This window comes from Labrus mixtus, chromosome 10, assembly GCF_963584025.1.
Source record: "Labrus mixtus chromosome 10, fLabMix1.1, whole genome shotgun sequence".
Lineage (NCBI taxonomy): Eukaryota > Metazoa > Chordata > Actinopteri > Labriformes > Labridae > Labrus > Labrus mixtus.
Window position 1 is genome coordinate 2,037,267 of NC_083621.1, and position 16,819 is coordinate 2,054,085.

The 16,819-nt window shown below is 42.8% G+C and overlaps 1 protein-coding gene across 2 annotated transcripts; it reads right to left on the reverse strand.

Moving 5' to 3' along the window:
• Positions 1-177: 177 nt before the first annotated feature.
• Positions 178-16,587, reverse strand: maea (macrophage erythroblast attacher, E3 ubiquitin ligase). Of its 2 annotated transcripts, none has more exons than XM_061047550.1 (9): positions 16,460-16,587; positions 11,668-11,850; positions 10,471-10,674; positions 10,189-10,311; positions 7,420-7,496; positions 6,810-6,918; positions 4,616-4,749; positions 3,089-3,284; positions 178-1,952 (listed from the first exon to the last, which is right to left on the reverse strand). In XM_061047550.1, exons 1-9 carry the CDS (start codon positions 16,526-16,528, stop codon positions 1,857-1,859), a joined length of 1,191 nt encoding a protein of 396 aa, XP_060903533.1. In that variant the 5' UTR covers positions 16,529-16,587; the 3' UTR covers positions 178-1,856. The 2 variants fall into 2 exon arrangements, with proteins under 2 accessions (XP_060903533.1, XP_060903534.1); XM_061047551.1 differs by lacking the exon at positions 16,460-16,587 and adding an exon at positions 15,566-15,689.
• Positions 16,588-16,819: the final 232 nt, after the last annotated feature.

Consider the following 16,819-nt stretch of genomic DNA (forward strand, 5'->3'; position numbering starts at 1 on the left):
CACACACACACACACACACACACACACACACACACACACACACACACACACACACACACACACACACACACACACACACACACACACACACACACACACACACACACACACACAGGTAATGTTGACTGCAGACACCACAGAGCACAGTACACATTGAAAGTAAAGAAACGCTGAGAGCAAAGTTCACCGAAATCTTTATGAGACATGTTTTTCTGTCCTCTCATGAAACATTCCCTTTATCTAGTCTACCAACAAGAACACACAGGACAGTCTGTGTCTTTACAGTTACACTTCCAACTCACTGATGGACACAAATGAGGCAACTTTTGGTTTGTCAATGAACAAAAGAAAATGGAAGAAATGGAAGATGTTGACCGGTGGGTGTCGGGGATCAAATGTTTTACAATTAGGCAGTTATTGTGCATTAGCTTTCACTGAAGTCAACCTTGGACATGTCGTTTTCTCTCCACGTTCCCAGCCCATACGTCGTCCACATCAGGTTCTCAGCCAAAGAGGGCGAGTTGTGTGTTTAATTTTTTGCATGACCAAAGATTTCTATAAAACTCTGCATGAAAAGGCCGGATCAATGTGCCGCCCCTTAATGCATGTTGTATTCTGTGTTAAAGCCGTCTTAGTGGTTTAATGCAGTGCAAACCCTTTGGAGTCTCAGTGCCACAAGGAGCTTTAGCAGAATGTAAGACGGAGAAAAAAAAAAAAAAAAAATATCCGGGCATTGTACATTAGCAGAAATGACCCGGGGCGACGTCAACCCTAAAAACCAGAACACGTTCACTGAAATGTTCCATTCTCACTAAAGAGTTAAAGGAGGAAAACGTTGACGAGAACTGAAATCGGTAAACCTCAAGCACAAAAGGAAGACAGTTGGTTTAATCATAAAAAACATCAAATATGGTTTAGTGTGAGTATTGCCCTACATGTCATTACGGTAGTTTTGACCCCATAATGAGTGAAAGTTTGTTTGAAACTAACAGCGTCCTCAGAAGTTAACTTGAGGAGACTGTGGACTAAATCAGGTGACAAGAAAAGACTCGCTTCACACTTTCTTTACGATTTAACGTCGTCAACTTTTCCAGAAACCCTGAATTTTACACACGAGGATGATCACTTCCTAACTAATATTTACACTTGAGAAGGAGCCCACTGCGGTCCAAAACGGGCTCCGGTTTCACAGCCAAAGACGGGGAAATGCCAAAAAGGGAGTTAAAAAGTCGCGTTTGTCACATTCCCTGAACATAAGCCCACAAAAACAACATGGCCAGAAGACGAGATGTGAACAGCATGCATCACAGAATGAGATGCTACTTAAAGACTGGGAGGTCAGCCATGTTTGTTTGAAAAAGGGTCACATGTTAATCTGGTTAATGAAGCGACACAACGCCGTCCTGCCACATGTTTAGAAAAAGAAAATACCACTAGTAGAAGGAAAAGCTCAACGTAACCTCAACAAGTTTTTATTTGTTGTAGTAAAATCAAATCTCTACCTATCATTTGTCTCGGCCCGCTTGTGGAGCGAGAGACAGAAAGATAATCACGTCGATCGTCCGTGTGCTTGAAAGGAACGACTCCTCGTTATCTAGCCACATCTAAAACAGTCTAAAAGGAGAGTCGTCCAGTTTCTGTGTGATCACATGGGAGGGTGATGAGCCGTCGTCCATCATGAATTGAGAGGAGGGGGTTGTGTGATACGTTGGGTGTGTCTGTGATGGGGAGGCGCGGGGGGGGGGCACTGGATCACAGCTCCACGGGTGGCTCTCTCTTTGAGTCGGCCGGGTCACAGATGATGAATGACGGCCGTTTTCAATCATGTTAATGCTCAGACGGGGGGATCTGAGTGATCACATGATGTAGACCTTCTCAGCCTGAGAGAAGCTGAAGACTTCTTTGGTTCTGGGACAAACCACTTTGTCATCTTGGCGGATGGACAGAAGGGACTGAAAGAGAGGAACAGAGAAGAATTAAGTCAAAGAAAAACTGTTTTATTTGACTTTTTATTTCCTCTTGGCTGTGATAAAACGTGTTATGATCTAGAGATGGATACCATTACTCGAGTACTCGTTGTCGACGTCTTTAGTCGAATAACGTTTCAGTAGCCACACGTGTGTTAATTAAAGCTTAAGTCCAACTCAGGTACCATAACGTAATAATAAAACATGTTTTTTGTATAGCAACTAGTGATGAAGTGCTCAAAATAAGTCTTGGTTTCCAGAACACTTTTTGAAGGTCTCAGTCTCAGACTGGGCGGACTCTGGAAATTAACCCAAGATCAGCCAAGACCACCACTGATCGGCTATTTCATCACTGTGATTAGAAGAAAATCTCCCTTTTTCTAAAATAACAAATAACTTCGACGGCCACAACCTTCCCGGTGTTACGGTCTAAGTAAGTGACACACAAGATGATGATTTTTCAGAGATATTAATGGTCTTGGTCTTGTCTCGGTTAGTGTGGTCTTGACTACAGCACCTTTTGAAAACACAGTTACAAAGAACTCATGATGCAAAGAGCAACATGCACCATGTCAGCCGTGAGCAGGAAAAATTATGTCTGCAGGTACTTTGGAAAAATACTAAATAAAATAAAAATACGGCGATTAAAGTGCAACAAATGTGGCATTACATAAAATATCACAGAAATACTAGTTTGAAAACTTAAAGCACGAGGAGAAACCTGCGGAGACGAACAGGCACTCTCACATCACATCATTTACTCGCCCTGCTAGCACACGTCACTGTGATGATACCAGAGCGGAGGGGATTAGCCTGCTATCAATTAAAAAAGGGGGACTGGAGATAATGCTCCATTTCACTTTAGTAGAAGGAGAAGGCTTTGTCGAGCTGGAGGACAAGCCACCATCACGGCGAGCGTGAGCTGTGAGAGTGGAAAGGTGTTTGAGGAGAGAGCGGGGCTGATCTGCAAAGTGTCCTCAAAGTGGCTGTAACTAAAGACTCATGGACAGATTTCAACGTGGAGCTCTGTTCACAGTGTTTTTTTTGTAGTTTGCTAATAATGAAGCACTCGTTCATGAGGTAATGAGAACACTCACTGTCCATCCGTATTATGTACTTACATTGTATCCATAGACATATCCATTAGGAAGCATCATGGGAGGGTTGTTTTCGTTCATGACCTCCCCAGAGATCTTACACACTAGTCTGGAGTTAGCACAGTGGGCCATAGGAAGCGGCTGGGCCAGCTTGTTGAGGGATTTACTGCAGACTGGGCAGTCTGGGTTCTTGGATGTACCGTCCTCCTTGTAGCACTGACTGAAACGGGACGAGAAGTTAAGGAACACATCATGTCCATATCGGGTAGATTAACTGTGGCCTGTACGAGTGAAGGAAGGAAAAGGTTGTCAATGCTGTGATGCCTCTTTTCCACTGAATGTTAAAACTCTTCTTCATTGTTTTCAAGCTGCAAAGGTTCTTGATGGTACTTTTTCGGTATCACCTCTGCCAAAGTTTCATACAAGCAGAGCTGTTACTAAAAGGTGAAATGAAAAGACATCTTACTGCTGGTTGTTGTGAGGAAATAGTCCTTGACGTGAAAGCGGTTTTCACTCGTGTAGGGCTTTCACATTAGCAGAAATCTCCTGATAAACTCAGGATGTTTGCAGGAGGAGCTGTATGTGTTAACGCGTATGTGAATGTGTTTTTCGGAGTGCAGATGTGAAAACAGCGTTGCACTCCTGAAAATATCTAGATCATTTAAGGAGGACTCCCCCTGAAATCCTCCTAATCCAATCGTTCACACATGCACCTCACAGAGGGAGACTATCCCTGTCAGCGGGGCGAGACATGACGTAAAAAGGAGGACGTGGAAGTGGCTGAAGAAGCAACAGAGTCCTCTACACGACGCTATAATGAGAATATTTGTCTTTATATCAATGCTACGTGTAGTTGAACAGAATCTCACGCTGAACTAAAGAGTGGAGAAAACATAATGCAGCAGGTTAATTATGTGCATATCTTGCAGACAGTGAATGGTTGTGCATCGATCACAGGGAATAAACGTCACCACCCCACTCGCTCGCTGATTATATCCTGCTACGTTCTCACATCACCTCACTCGGACTTTCTGCAGTAAAAATACGAGGAGGCTGGAGGAGAAACTCAGGACAAAGTCTGCAAAGTCAAACATTCAGCGGTTTGCGTTCACACATGCAGCTCAATCCGATAACTTCAGAGTTTTTACAGGAGTGCTGTGAACAAGGCTGAAGCGGGACATTCAAGCCACAAAACACAACAACATTCATTTTCTAATAGCCACTCTTCAATCGCGTAGAAATATTTTTTAAATCAGCTTGTAAAAAGGTGCATCCTGATCTCATTGAAAGTGATGTTGCAGCAGTTGAATCCCAGGTACATTAGGGGATTCAATCTGCAGTGGAGCAAGAGCAGAACCTGATACCAGGAACAAGTTGAGCCAAGATGTACGCTTCAGCAGAAGTGAGGCCTAACTGCTCCCACATACACTGAGATTCAGGAACTATACAATAACTGGCTGTTTGTCATCCTTTGGAAAGTTGCCTGATGAACTCCAAAGGCCAGAAGTGTTCTGTTACTGTAGTTGGTATGTAGTAAGTATGGAAGGATACGGTGTCTTTATGGCAGACAGTCCGGCCTGCAGGGTGATAGTGAACACAGAGTTGTTTCCCAGCTGGTGCAGTCTGTAGTTGTCATATCGAAACTGCTGGATCAGCATCTTCCAGCGGGCCGGATCCAAAAGATCCTGATGTGGAAGAAAGATGAAGATACAGAAGAGAGAGTTACATAACGCACACTTATAGACAAACAACAAAAGAGCCAGTCATTTTAAAATCAGATCAGGTTCATGTAGCAAAGTGTGAAGATGCCATTTTTATATCTACACGTTTCCTTTATTTCTAAAATACATCTGGATACACTGGAGTCACTTTAGCACTTCTGTTAGGGTGACAAGCGTGTTGATCCGACTTTAAAGTGTGGAGCTAGACACGATGCAGTGCGTTGACAGGTTGACAGAATGGTCACTTTCCGTGCTACAGCGGTAATAAAAAACGAACACAAAACGCACCATGCTTAAATATCCAGTGGATTTCCAGAGAGTAATCAAGGCTGTTTTTTGCGACTAATGTCAGCACGTAGCACCGCCCCATGGACGACCTCGGAGTCGCAGACCCCTGCTGTCCTCCATTGTTGCCCTTTGTTTCGCATTCTTCTTCTTCGTTAAATTTATAAGCGGGCTACACTGTGTCGCCCTGTTATGATGTCACTATTATGTAGCTGACGCTGCTATCGCCACCCCGCTTACACTCCGCATACCAAGTAAGGGTACATGTTGGCTGTGAAAACGCAAGTAACATCAGGGTTTACTGACTAAACTAGACCGCTTGGTGGAAAAGGGACTACAGCGCTGAGTAGAGGAGTTAAAGAAACACAAAGAAAAACACAGGGGTAAAAATAAACCAACATTTCAGCTCTTACAAATGTAAACTGCATCACACAGCTGACTTGTCTCAGTTACTCTCGGCAAAGCAAACAGACAGTAGCCCAGTAGTCACCAGCGACAGGTTAGTAAACGATTTCAAGCTTTCAGTTCAACAAGCTTTGTGTCGGTTTGTTTTCAGCAAACAGTGATTAACAGCTCTCTGCTAACTGAACACAGCTGTGAGTTTTCACTACAAAGAGTGCTTTAATACTTTTCCTAAATTACACTTTATCCTTGAATCATCATCATGAGTGAAGCTGTTTTGTAAATGTAAATATGGCTTTTAGTTTTAACACTAGTGTCAGACAAAAGGAAATTGAGTGTCTGATTCCACCTGTGAAATGAAAACTGATCATGATGTCATCTTCTGAAAGCAGCTACCCAGGGACACATTTAAACGAGCTCAAAGGTCTTGACCTGCCCTGACGAAATAAAGGCAGTTCATCCACTTCCCCTCCGAGTGCCTTTGACCTCTTCAACAATGTCTAAATTGGATCCCCACACTGAAGAGCACCAGAGGGACATATTATTTCCAACACTTGGTTTTAAACATTTTTCTACACCTTCGCAGCACTCAGCACTCTCACTGAGGAGCTTAAGAGGTCATTTAGGTATTTCTGAGAAAGACAACAGGCGCCCTCTGGTGGCCAGTCTCTAGCACTTCCTCTGCTCGAAGAAATAAAGATACAGACTCTTTTGTAACCTTTAAAGTGAATTATCCTTTTGTTTGTTCGTTTCAAATGGCTCTGAATGTGTATTAAAGGTCCCATATTCTTCTTTTTCTGGTTTTATATGCCCTTTAGTGTGTTTTCCAAGTGTCCTGTACATGTTTAGGCACATCTATGTGTAAAAATTCGAAGTCCGTGGAAACGAGGCTTCTCCTACGTCCTCCTGTTAGCTGTAGCATTAGCTGCATGTAACGCTCGGTTCTAGCCCCCCTCGATAAAAATTTGTCAGTGCGACGTCATTGTCAGTGTGAGATCACTGATCTAAGCTCATTGGCTCGTTGTGGCAAGCCCAGCAGCTCATGTTGAACTTTCCGAGACGCGTGCTGAGCAACTGACCAATAACAACAGAGCGGATTGGCAGACCAATCAGAGCAGACTTGGCCCACGTGGGGTCTAACAGTGTGGGCTCAGCAGAGCGTAGCTGACGGACTCAGAGCGGAGAGGGAGCAAGGAGGAGCAGTACATGAAAACAGACACTTTTTTATAACTTTATCTATTGTGAACGTACAAAAGTAGGAACATAGATTAAATATACCAACCCCAAAAAGGGCAGAATATGGGCTCTTTAATACTTGAGAACACTTGTGATTTTACCTTGTAAGGGGAGATATGCGTGTCTGATGGGAAGGCCAGCATGCCCATCACCTGTCGAACCTCATCCAACTGCCCGCCCTCTGCTTGGCTGAAGTGCTTCCTCGCGTGTCTGACATTAACAAAGACACAAAAAGATGTTTGTTTAGATTTAAAGTGAAATACATGTCACGTCCTTTAATATGTAAATATAAGTGCTGTCAATCCATTCAAACATTTCATTTTGGTTGGTTGTATTAGAGGTTATAAGCAGTCTGTTGCAACAAAATAGTTGATTTTGACTTTTGGTGACACCCAATCCATTTTCAATATCAACCCAGGATGCCAAAAAAACTGTGAAAACGGCTCTAACATAACAGGAGGAGACACTTTTTCTGGTTGGCTCAGATGTTCAGGATCTTCTCAGGTGCCAATATTAAAGTCAGATTGTCCAATTATAATGTATAATCTACATATGATAATGCAGCGCGTGGAGCGGGACACATGTTTCAGTTCATGATGAGTCACTGGGTCGAAGTCCGCTGCTCAGTAGCGAGTGCAGATTTCTCTCACTGCTGTGAGTCTGCGTTACAGTTGATCATAAATGCAAAGTGAGATGTTCTATGTCCAGTACCTGACTGCGTCCATGCGTTTGTTCTGTCTGATGAGCTCGATGAACTCCTGGATTCTCAGACTGAACTCAAGGCAACTCTGCAAAAGAAAGAGAAAAGGACGCCGCGGTGATTTACAAAAGTTCTGCACGAACTGTAAAGTTTCCTTTTTTGCCCGATTAATGAACCTTCAGAGCAGGCGAGAAACGGATCCCTTCAAAACAGCTCCTGCAGTGCTGGCAGATTTTCAAGCTGGCATTAAATATTTTATCATCAAATGGATTTTTTGAGAGGAAAAAAAAAACACATTCACACGAACACTGCGGCTAAAAGAAGCCCGTTTGAACTGAGACTCACCTGTTTGAGCTTCAGCTGATTTAACTAACGCTCTCACAAGAGACAAAAACTGAGGTATCTATCTTAACACAAGCTTTCAGGACCAGTGACACCAAACATATGAACATGCAGTCATTAGTCAAAAGGTTGACTTTATAATTTAGAGTCAACTGAAAGATAATAACAACAGAAGAAGGATGTTTGAACGGTTATTTATTTCTTTGATGGTTGTTTAGAAACATTAAACAAGAAAGTATTTCTCCAACTATGCCAAAATCAACATCATGACTTACAGCCTGTCCACTAACGGCGCTGGCAGCGCTCACAACCTCAGTTTCAGAGCGCTTCTCACCAGCGCTTATTGTTGCTAGGTCACAGAAGTTAACCTCCACCTCCCTCTGTAATAACCGTTAGGTGTGTTTACATAGCTCAGTGTTTGCTTTCAACATGAAAACAATGTAAATGAATCATGTCCTGACATCAGCAGCACTTCTCCACCTGGAAACTGTTCCCTCCAAAAGACGGGTCAGATTAGTTTCTATTGTTGTTGACAAAGCTGATATTAGAAGCCCCGCCCCTTATGGATTTTGATTGGTCAGTGAGGGAGGAGTTGTCTTGTGGACCTTTACTTTGAATTTCTTGCATAGCTTATATTGAATATTGTTCCTTGCTTTGTCTCACATGGCCTGTCAGGTGACCTCAGGGGTTGTATATATGTGGAGGTGTGTCTAGTACTCACTTGTGAAGGGCGAGGGTCCAAAACATTACATGTGGTGATAATTCCCATTCAAATGTAATTGGAGCAGCTTGTGGTGTGCAGTGAAGGAGGAGTGACATTGACGAACATGCCGCTGTTCCAAAAGTTGAACTGTTTTCAATTGAGACCGCTGTGATCGCAGTGAGGGCGTTTTCACTCTCAGGACACCAAACCCTGAAAACACTGGACTGCATTGGTTTTGTTTTGAAAGTGGACTCAGACCCTAAACCTGGATCCCTCATGTCCCTTTGTATGTAAACTGTTGAAATATGTTGTGGACCCTAGGAAGAGAAGCTGCAGCCATGTACCAAGGCTAATGTGGATCCTAATCAACAATAAATACGCCTATGTTGTCATGATTTGGTATTATTTAGTTTTGTATTTTCAGTGTTTCTTGATGTTCTAGTGTGTTTTCATCATTCTTGAGTTCTGTGTGTCTTCAGTGTTTCATGTATTTTATTTTGTGGTTGTTCTCAGTGTTTCTTGTGTCCATTCCTTCCTCTGTGTGTTTCCCTCCATTGTGATTGCCCTCACAATGTGTGATGTGTTATTAGTCTCACCTGTGTTTGATTACCCCGTGTCTATTTAGGGTGCGTTCGAATTGTCCCTCCTCTCTCCTTTCACGCTCCACTTTACCTTAACCCCGGAAGCATTTAAGTGGCGGCCATGATAAGAGCCGTTCAAATTCTCTAAAAGCTAAGGAAAGGTGGGTCAATGCTTCCTTTATAACCTCCTTTAGCATAGGATACACTGGACCATCCTTTAGGAAAGGAGATGAGATATGCCGCCCCACAATTCCTTGCGGCCGCAACATTTAAAGCGAGTCGCGCATCTGACCGTTCACGAACATTAACGATGATCGTAAAGTGACACAGATCAAGGGATAAAAAGATAAGAGACATTTTTTATCAGATGATGTTTTATTCAACATATTTCATTCACTTAAGAATGCTTTGTGCAGTTGTACATTTGTATGTTTAAAACATTATGTGTAGGTTATATCTTACATTAATGTAACAATGAATTTCATATAATCATATTTATGTTGATGTTGATTTCTGATTGGACAGGAAGCTGATGGTTTCACTTTTCTTACTTGTAGCCTGGTAGTCTATATTTCTTTTATTTCAATCCCAACCTCGTGGTAATCAGGATTATTTCACCGGTAAGAAGGCACAGTGGAAAGTTTTTTAGATGCGTTTTTTGTAGTCCATTTTCAGAACATTGTAGTTTCAACATGGCGGACCCACGTCATTAACCTCCGCCGGCCCGTCGCATTTAATGACGTCGCCTAGTGGAAATGTGGTCGGATTGTCAGAGCAACGAGATCGCCTTTCCCTAAGTCCTTTATGAATTCTCCTAACATCTTTCCTTGACCTCATGATGTTTTCGCGGGGTTAAGGTAAAGTGGATAGTGAAAGGAGATAGGAGGGACAATTCGAACGCACCCTTAGTCTCTGTGTTTCTTCCCTTCTGTGTCAGTTCATTGTATGTTGTTGGTATGTCAGTGTTTGCTCGTGCTCCTCTGTGGCTCCCTGTTTTTGATCCCTGTGTTTTTTGTTAAACGTTTGAAAGTAAGTTTTTGTTGCCTTTGGCCTTTTTGTTTAATTAAACATTTTTGGTTATTCTGCACTTGGGTCCACCTGCCTTGTTTTCCAACCGAACCGTAACATATGTTTTTATCTTGTAAATGAATTACCTTCATCTTGCGAAGACGGGATTTGTTGTCATGACACCAGGCTAGGCAGGTGGCCGTCTCCTGCCTCTCCAGAGACTCCTCCACCTCCTTAGCTGTGAGGAACATCTCGATGTTCACCAGATCCTAAAAACACACAAGAGTGAGAGTTTCAAATGAAAAGAGAAGAATCATTCTTCAGGAAACAAAGGTCACAAATTAATCTAATCTAAGATAACAGTGTGTGTATTGTTATCGGGTGAGTCGTATGATTGGCTCTGACTTCCTGAACCAATGGAACATTACCTCTATACCGCTCTGTCGGGCCAGTTTAACAGCTGTGTTGTAGTAGCCGCAGCGCAGCAGATGCTCCACCATCATGCGGTCCATCCGTTTCTTCTTCCACAGGTTGACTGAGGCCGGCTGGTCGCTGCTGTGCTCCTTCAAGTGCTCGATGCGACGCTTACACAGCTTGGCGCTCTCGTCTTCTGCCTGTATGGACTCGGCAGCCTGAATGAGAACACACACAAAAGCAATACAACCGTTAAGAAGCTGAAGACAAGACGTTTTGCCTTTACCAAGATAGGAACGTGGTAGGAAATCTGGAGAGAGTGGGGAAAGACGTGAGAAAGGAGCCAAATGTCGGACTTGAACCCGGGCCGCTGTGCTTAGAGGACCACGGCTGAAATTCAAGCGTCTGGCTGCCCTCATACAGAAACCAGATCACAAGCCTTAGATGAAGAGAGCCAGGCTAAACAGCTGTTTCTTCTTCAGTGATGAACCGTTATTTGATGGAGGTATGTATGAGGTCATCATCAAGGCATATTTCTTTTTTTAAGATTACATTTTGGGCTTTTTGTGCCTTTAATGTAGCGATAGGACAGTGGATAGAGTTGGAAATCAAGGAGAGAGAGTAGGAAATGACATGCCGGAAAGAAGCCACGGGTCGGATTCGAACCCGGGCCGCCCATCCGGATGCCAGAGGACCATAGCCTCCATACATGGAGCGTGCGCACTAACCACTTTTTGTGCCTTTAATGGAGAGATAGGACAGTGGATAGAGCGGGAAATTAGGGAGACAGAAAGTAGGGAATGACATGCAGGAAAAGAGCCACAGGCTGGATTCGAACCTGGGCAGCCCGCTTGGAGGACCACAGCCTCCATACATGGGGCGTGCACACTAACCACTGCGCCACCAGCACCCCATCAAGGCAATCTTGATGGGGCGCTTCCAAACTTCACACCTGCAAACATATTCCCCAATTGATCTAGTTTCCTTAAATATAATAAAGACATTTTCTTCTTTTTTCAAGGTTTATTTTTGGGCCATTTAATGATTTATTTAGAACCAGGACGGTGGACAGAATCAGAAATCATGGAGAGAGAGAAAGAGAGAGAGAGGGGGGGGGCCTCTCCCTCCTCCTCTTAAACGAGACCTTTTCCACATACGGTTGTTTTTATTGTGTAACAAAAATATCTGTTATCTTCACGTAGTTCCCTCACCTTCCTCTTCAAGGCGCTGAGCTTCTCCACCACCCCATCCAGCAGTGACACCACGGAGTCGACCACGGGAAAGCTGCTCAGCGTTTTCTCCAGCTCTGCAACAACCATCGTGACGTGACTCGTCTCCCTGTCGATGTTCTTCTGAGCCGCCCTGAAGCGCTTGTTCAGAGTCTCGTACGGGACCTGCAATCAGAACGTCGTATTCATTTCAGTGTGTTTACAAGAATTTCTAAATAAAGATGCATATCTCTGAGTGTAAAGAAACAATACGAACAAATGGTGTCCTAAATGGTTTCTCTCATTTAGCTTCTGGTTTTTGATTGTCTTGAAACAAATTAAAGAGGTTTTCCCTTTTTGTACTAAAAGAAAGATGGCTTCACAGATGATTTTAATCAGGACTGACCACAATGGTTCCTCGGTGAAGAAATTACATGAAAAAAAACAGTAATAGGAGAGCTTTGATCCATTGAGTTAATTATTTGACTTTAGCCGAGTTCATTTCACAGACCATTAACATTTGAGAGGAACATTATGCAAACGGCCCACAAACAGAACAGAGGAAAGGAAATATTGTTTCTTTGCATATTGTTATTATTCCTAATATTTAATTTTATCCAGCTCTAACTTATCAAATGTAAAGCTCAGAATCAGACCTGAGGATCCAGGTGTTCAAACAGAACTATCAGACAGTTTTGTATGCACTAGTATTGTCAAGTTGTCAGTAACAGGGGCCCCATTCTGCTCAGGAATGTGAGCGAAGAGCTCGCTATTTTAGTTGTTGTGAAACACGTGGCCACGGGTCGACAGAGTAATTAGGGATAGTGTTTCCCAAACATAGACAGGATACCTGGACAGGCCGCACTGGTATAATTATGGCCTCTCAAGTAGATTTCCCGCCCTCTCTTTTATCCATAACCCATTTAATCCCCATCAGAGTTTGAGGATGTGCAAGAGAGACAGAGAGAGAGAGAGAGAGACAGAGAGAGAGAGAGACAGAGAGAGAGAGATAGAGAGACAGAGACAGAGAGAGACAGAGAGAGAGAGAGAGAGAGACAGAGATAGAGAGACAGAGACAGAGAGAGAGAGAGACAGAGAGACAGAGACAGAGATAGAGAGACAGAGACAGAGAGAGAGAGAGACAGAGATAGAGAGACAGAGACAGAGAGAGAGAGACAGACAGAGAGACAGAGACAGAGACAGAGAGAGAGAGAGAGAGAAGTCTGCAGGTACATCCCTCCCGTAAACACACAGACTGAGGTACAATGTCTCTTGAGAAAACTGGAGCTTATAAGGCCATCATTAGCTGCATTTTGTGTGTGCTGTAGCTTTTTACTTCCTAAGCACTGTCGATGTGCCCTTGAGCGAGCGAAGCATGTCTCATCCTTGTGGGATTAATAACAGAAATCTTATTCTTGATTTCTGATAGGCTAACGCGGCATTAAGATCATACTTGATTTTGGCCATGATCACTAAGTCAAGCCATTTATGCATGCCATAAACAAGTTAAATAAATATATAAAGGGTTAATATTTCCTTGGAGAAGGCTTGTCTTAATCCTTAGGAAATAATAATCAATATTATAATATATTGTATTTGGTAGTGCTGCACATTAAATCATGATGGCATGGCAGTATGAGCTTTCACAATAAACACATCACAACAGTCTGACTTTATCGTAATAATTAAAGTATAATATTTAAAGAAGAAATTATTTCTCACTCAGGGCGTGCCCTTTTGACCTGTTTGATGGAGGCCCAGGTGTGATGACCAATGCTTCAACATGTTAATGCAGTCAGATCAAGCTCCAGCTGACTATCAGCTACCCTCAGATTAATAAAGGCCGCTTTAGGGGTTCAAAAGAAAAGCATTTTTGGCTTCAGGCGAAGCACGTGGTACAAGTTTCTCTAATACCATGCAAACCTAATATGCACATAGAAGTCAGTCTGCATTTATCTGGTTTGACTTTCTTATCATATCGCAGATAGAAAATAGATGTCAGGTCTTCTTGCAGCCTTATAGGTTATGAACATTGGCAGATATACCTTATTGTTAGGCACGTTAAGTTCTGCTCCAGATGTAATCAACACTGGCTGTAGACTCACATTTGATGCCAATTATAACCAGGGGCGATTTAGGTTTATAATCTAAGGGGGGGCTCAGCTCTGAAAGAGACTGTGACATGTAGTTCAAGTCTTTAATGCTCCCGCTTATTTCATTGAAGAGCAAGAAATATTTTTTGGATTTTAGAGAGAGAGAGAAAGAAAGACATGTTTCTACTCAGGCTCTCATTGGCCAAAGTAGTGGCCAAACCGTGAATGTTAGGTCCTGATTGGTCAAATGAGGTGTCAATCAAAAGGTCAGACTTCATGAATTAGGATTAAATATACAGTTTAACAACAGGGGACATTTTGGAGCAACCTGTGGATCTTAATGGATGTAAAATGTTTGGACTAAATCTTTAACTGGATTTGGATCATGAGGACTCTAGCAGATGCATCAGGACCACTTCTGTTGGAATATTATGATCAGAAGAGAAAAGTCGACATTCAGACGGTAAGAAATATCAATAAGGAAGATGTGTTTGATTGTCGGTGGTCTGACAGATGCGTAGATTGTGGCTGCTGTGTTGGTTGGATCTTTAAAGGGTTATTAACACGGTCTGAATAACAAGAAGAGTAGCTTTCTACCCTTCTTGTGGACTACAATCTATTGACGTCGACAAAAGGGCAGATGTTTCTGTTGTTTTTTGATAGTACCAGTTAATTACTAATCTTTGTTAACAGAGTTTTTTTTATTAACTGTGCCTAGGGCTGGGAAATATATTGAGTTTTTAAGATATACCGATATATTTTCAAACAAGATATAGGGTAAGACAATATCGTTAATATGGATATAGTTTATGTTGCATTAAAATAATGTTACAGAGGTGCCAGGTCACCTTTTTCTCATCTCACTGATGATGACTGACTGTCTGTCCCTCTTAACCCTGCTCCTCCTCTCTCTCTCTCTTATTGTATTTAAGGAACATTTTTATTTTATAATATTACTTTTTAAATTCACAAACAGGTATTTTATTTTTCCATGTGTTTTCACTGTTAATAAAATACATATTGATATATATCGAGTATCACCATTCAGCTAAACAATATCGAGATATGAGTTTTGGTAAATGGTAAATGGACTTGAGCTTATATATCACTTTTCTAGTCTTCCGACTACTCAAAGCGTTTTTACACCACATGTCACACCTACACATTCACACACTGATGGTAGTGGTCGCTATGTAGTATCATCCATCAGAAGTAACTAATGCCATTCATACACCGCCACCGAAGCAGCGGGAGCAATTCGGGGTTAAGTGTCTTGCCCAAGGACACATCTAACATGTTGCCCAGCTGGGGATCGAACCCTCGACCTTCCGGTTGAGAGACGACGACTCTAACAACTGAGCCACAGCCGCCCATATTGGCCCATATTGGTCCATATCGCCCAGCCCTAACTGTGCCCACCTCTGATTATTACTAAACTTTATTCAAAATGATGTATAGAAAATTAAATTAAGATATTTTTTAAAATGACATGTCAGGTTTCATAAAACAATGTGACAGGATGCTTGGCCCCAGCTGTTCAGGGTGCTGAAATGGCCTTTTCAGGGTACTTCAGCACCCCTAAAAAGGGTCTAAAATCGCCTTTTGATTGAAACCATCACCAGGTCCTGTCTTAAAATGGTGCCCACCATCCTTACTGCAGCATCCAAGCAAAAGCAGACATACCCCCCCCCCCCCAAACCACAGCCATGCTTTCTGAACGCAGACATGTCGAATCACCGCCACGCTGCATTCATCATGTCAGCATCATGGTTAACACACAAAAAGCTGCCAGTTGCATTGCTACTCACAAAACGTGCTTTCAACGACGACGCACTTCTTTTCTTTTCGGCTCGTCTTTTTTTTTTTTTTTAGCAGTGGTGGTGTCGCAGCAACGTTATGTGCAATGGAGGAACAGTGCGTGTGTGCGGCGGCACCACCACCAGACTGTGTGATTTCTCTGGCTGGCCATTTTGAAGCTCGGAGAGGAGGCAGCAGCAGCAGCAGCAATGTGATGACACTGCGCTAACTCTCACATAACAGGGCTGATTGTCTGTCTGACACACTCAAACCCCCCTCCTCCCCCCCCCTCCACCCCTCCCCCGTTATATTAACCACCTTTTCAGCCAGCTCCACGTTACGTTTACGGTAGGCTACATAGGCCGGTTGATACATCAAACAGCTCACCGTGTAGAGTCCCTGGTATCGTAGTTTAATCAGTTAAATCACCATAGCGACCAAAGCGGTTAAATGGAACGTTGAACATTCTCTTTGATCGCTGTAACCATAGCGACGCAGCTCGCGACCGTTAAATCATGTCAATCAGTTAGCGGCGGCCGTTTAGATGTTTCTGAAACAACAACAAGCTGAACACCTCCGAGGCCTACCACACACTTCATCTCGATAATAATAACAATAATAATAATAGATTATCGAGGTATAGATAAGTGAGCTGACTGGCAGCCTGTAAATGCGTTAAATGTATTGATCTACTTGATATTAGCTGTCACTTTGTTAACACACAGTGGACGCGGCTAGCTGGCTAAGCTAACGTTAGCCTCCCTGTCAAGTTCGATGGTCTCTCTGTCTCTATCAACTCATCTAATAATCTCCGGTTCCCCAACAGCATCGGACTCTTCGTGTTGTTGTGGACGGGTGAGTAACGTACAGAGAGTTCATATAAGACCGTTTTAGATTCTGTTTACCTTCAGGGTGGGATATTCTTGGACTTTGAGAGCCATGGACAGTTGAGATGCTGTCTCTTGCACCGCCATCTTGGTTTTGTGGGTTTTTCTTGTGGTTGTTTGTGTTTTTTTTTTCTCTTTCAACTCGAGTCGGGCCACGTTGCTCACTACCGCCACCTGGTGACACGGTGTCAACATTGACTCTGGCGTTGTGTGCTTGGTTCCAGATATCCAGATGTGTTCACTAATCTATGAGGGACAAAAAATGTAAATGTTGGGAGAAATGCATACAATAATGTATAAATAATTAAATAAATGCATCAATAAATATATAAATGCTGAAAACAATACATCAATGAATAAATAATAAATACATTTTGT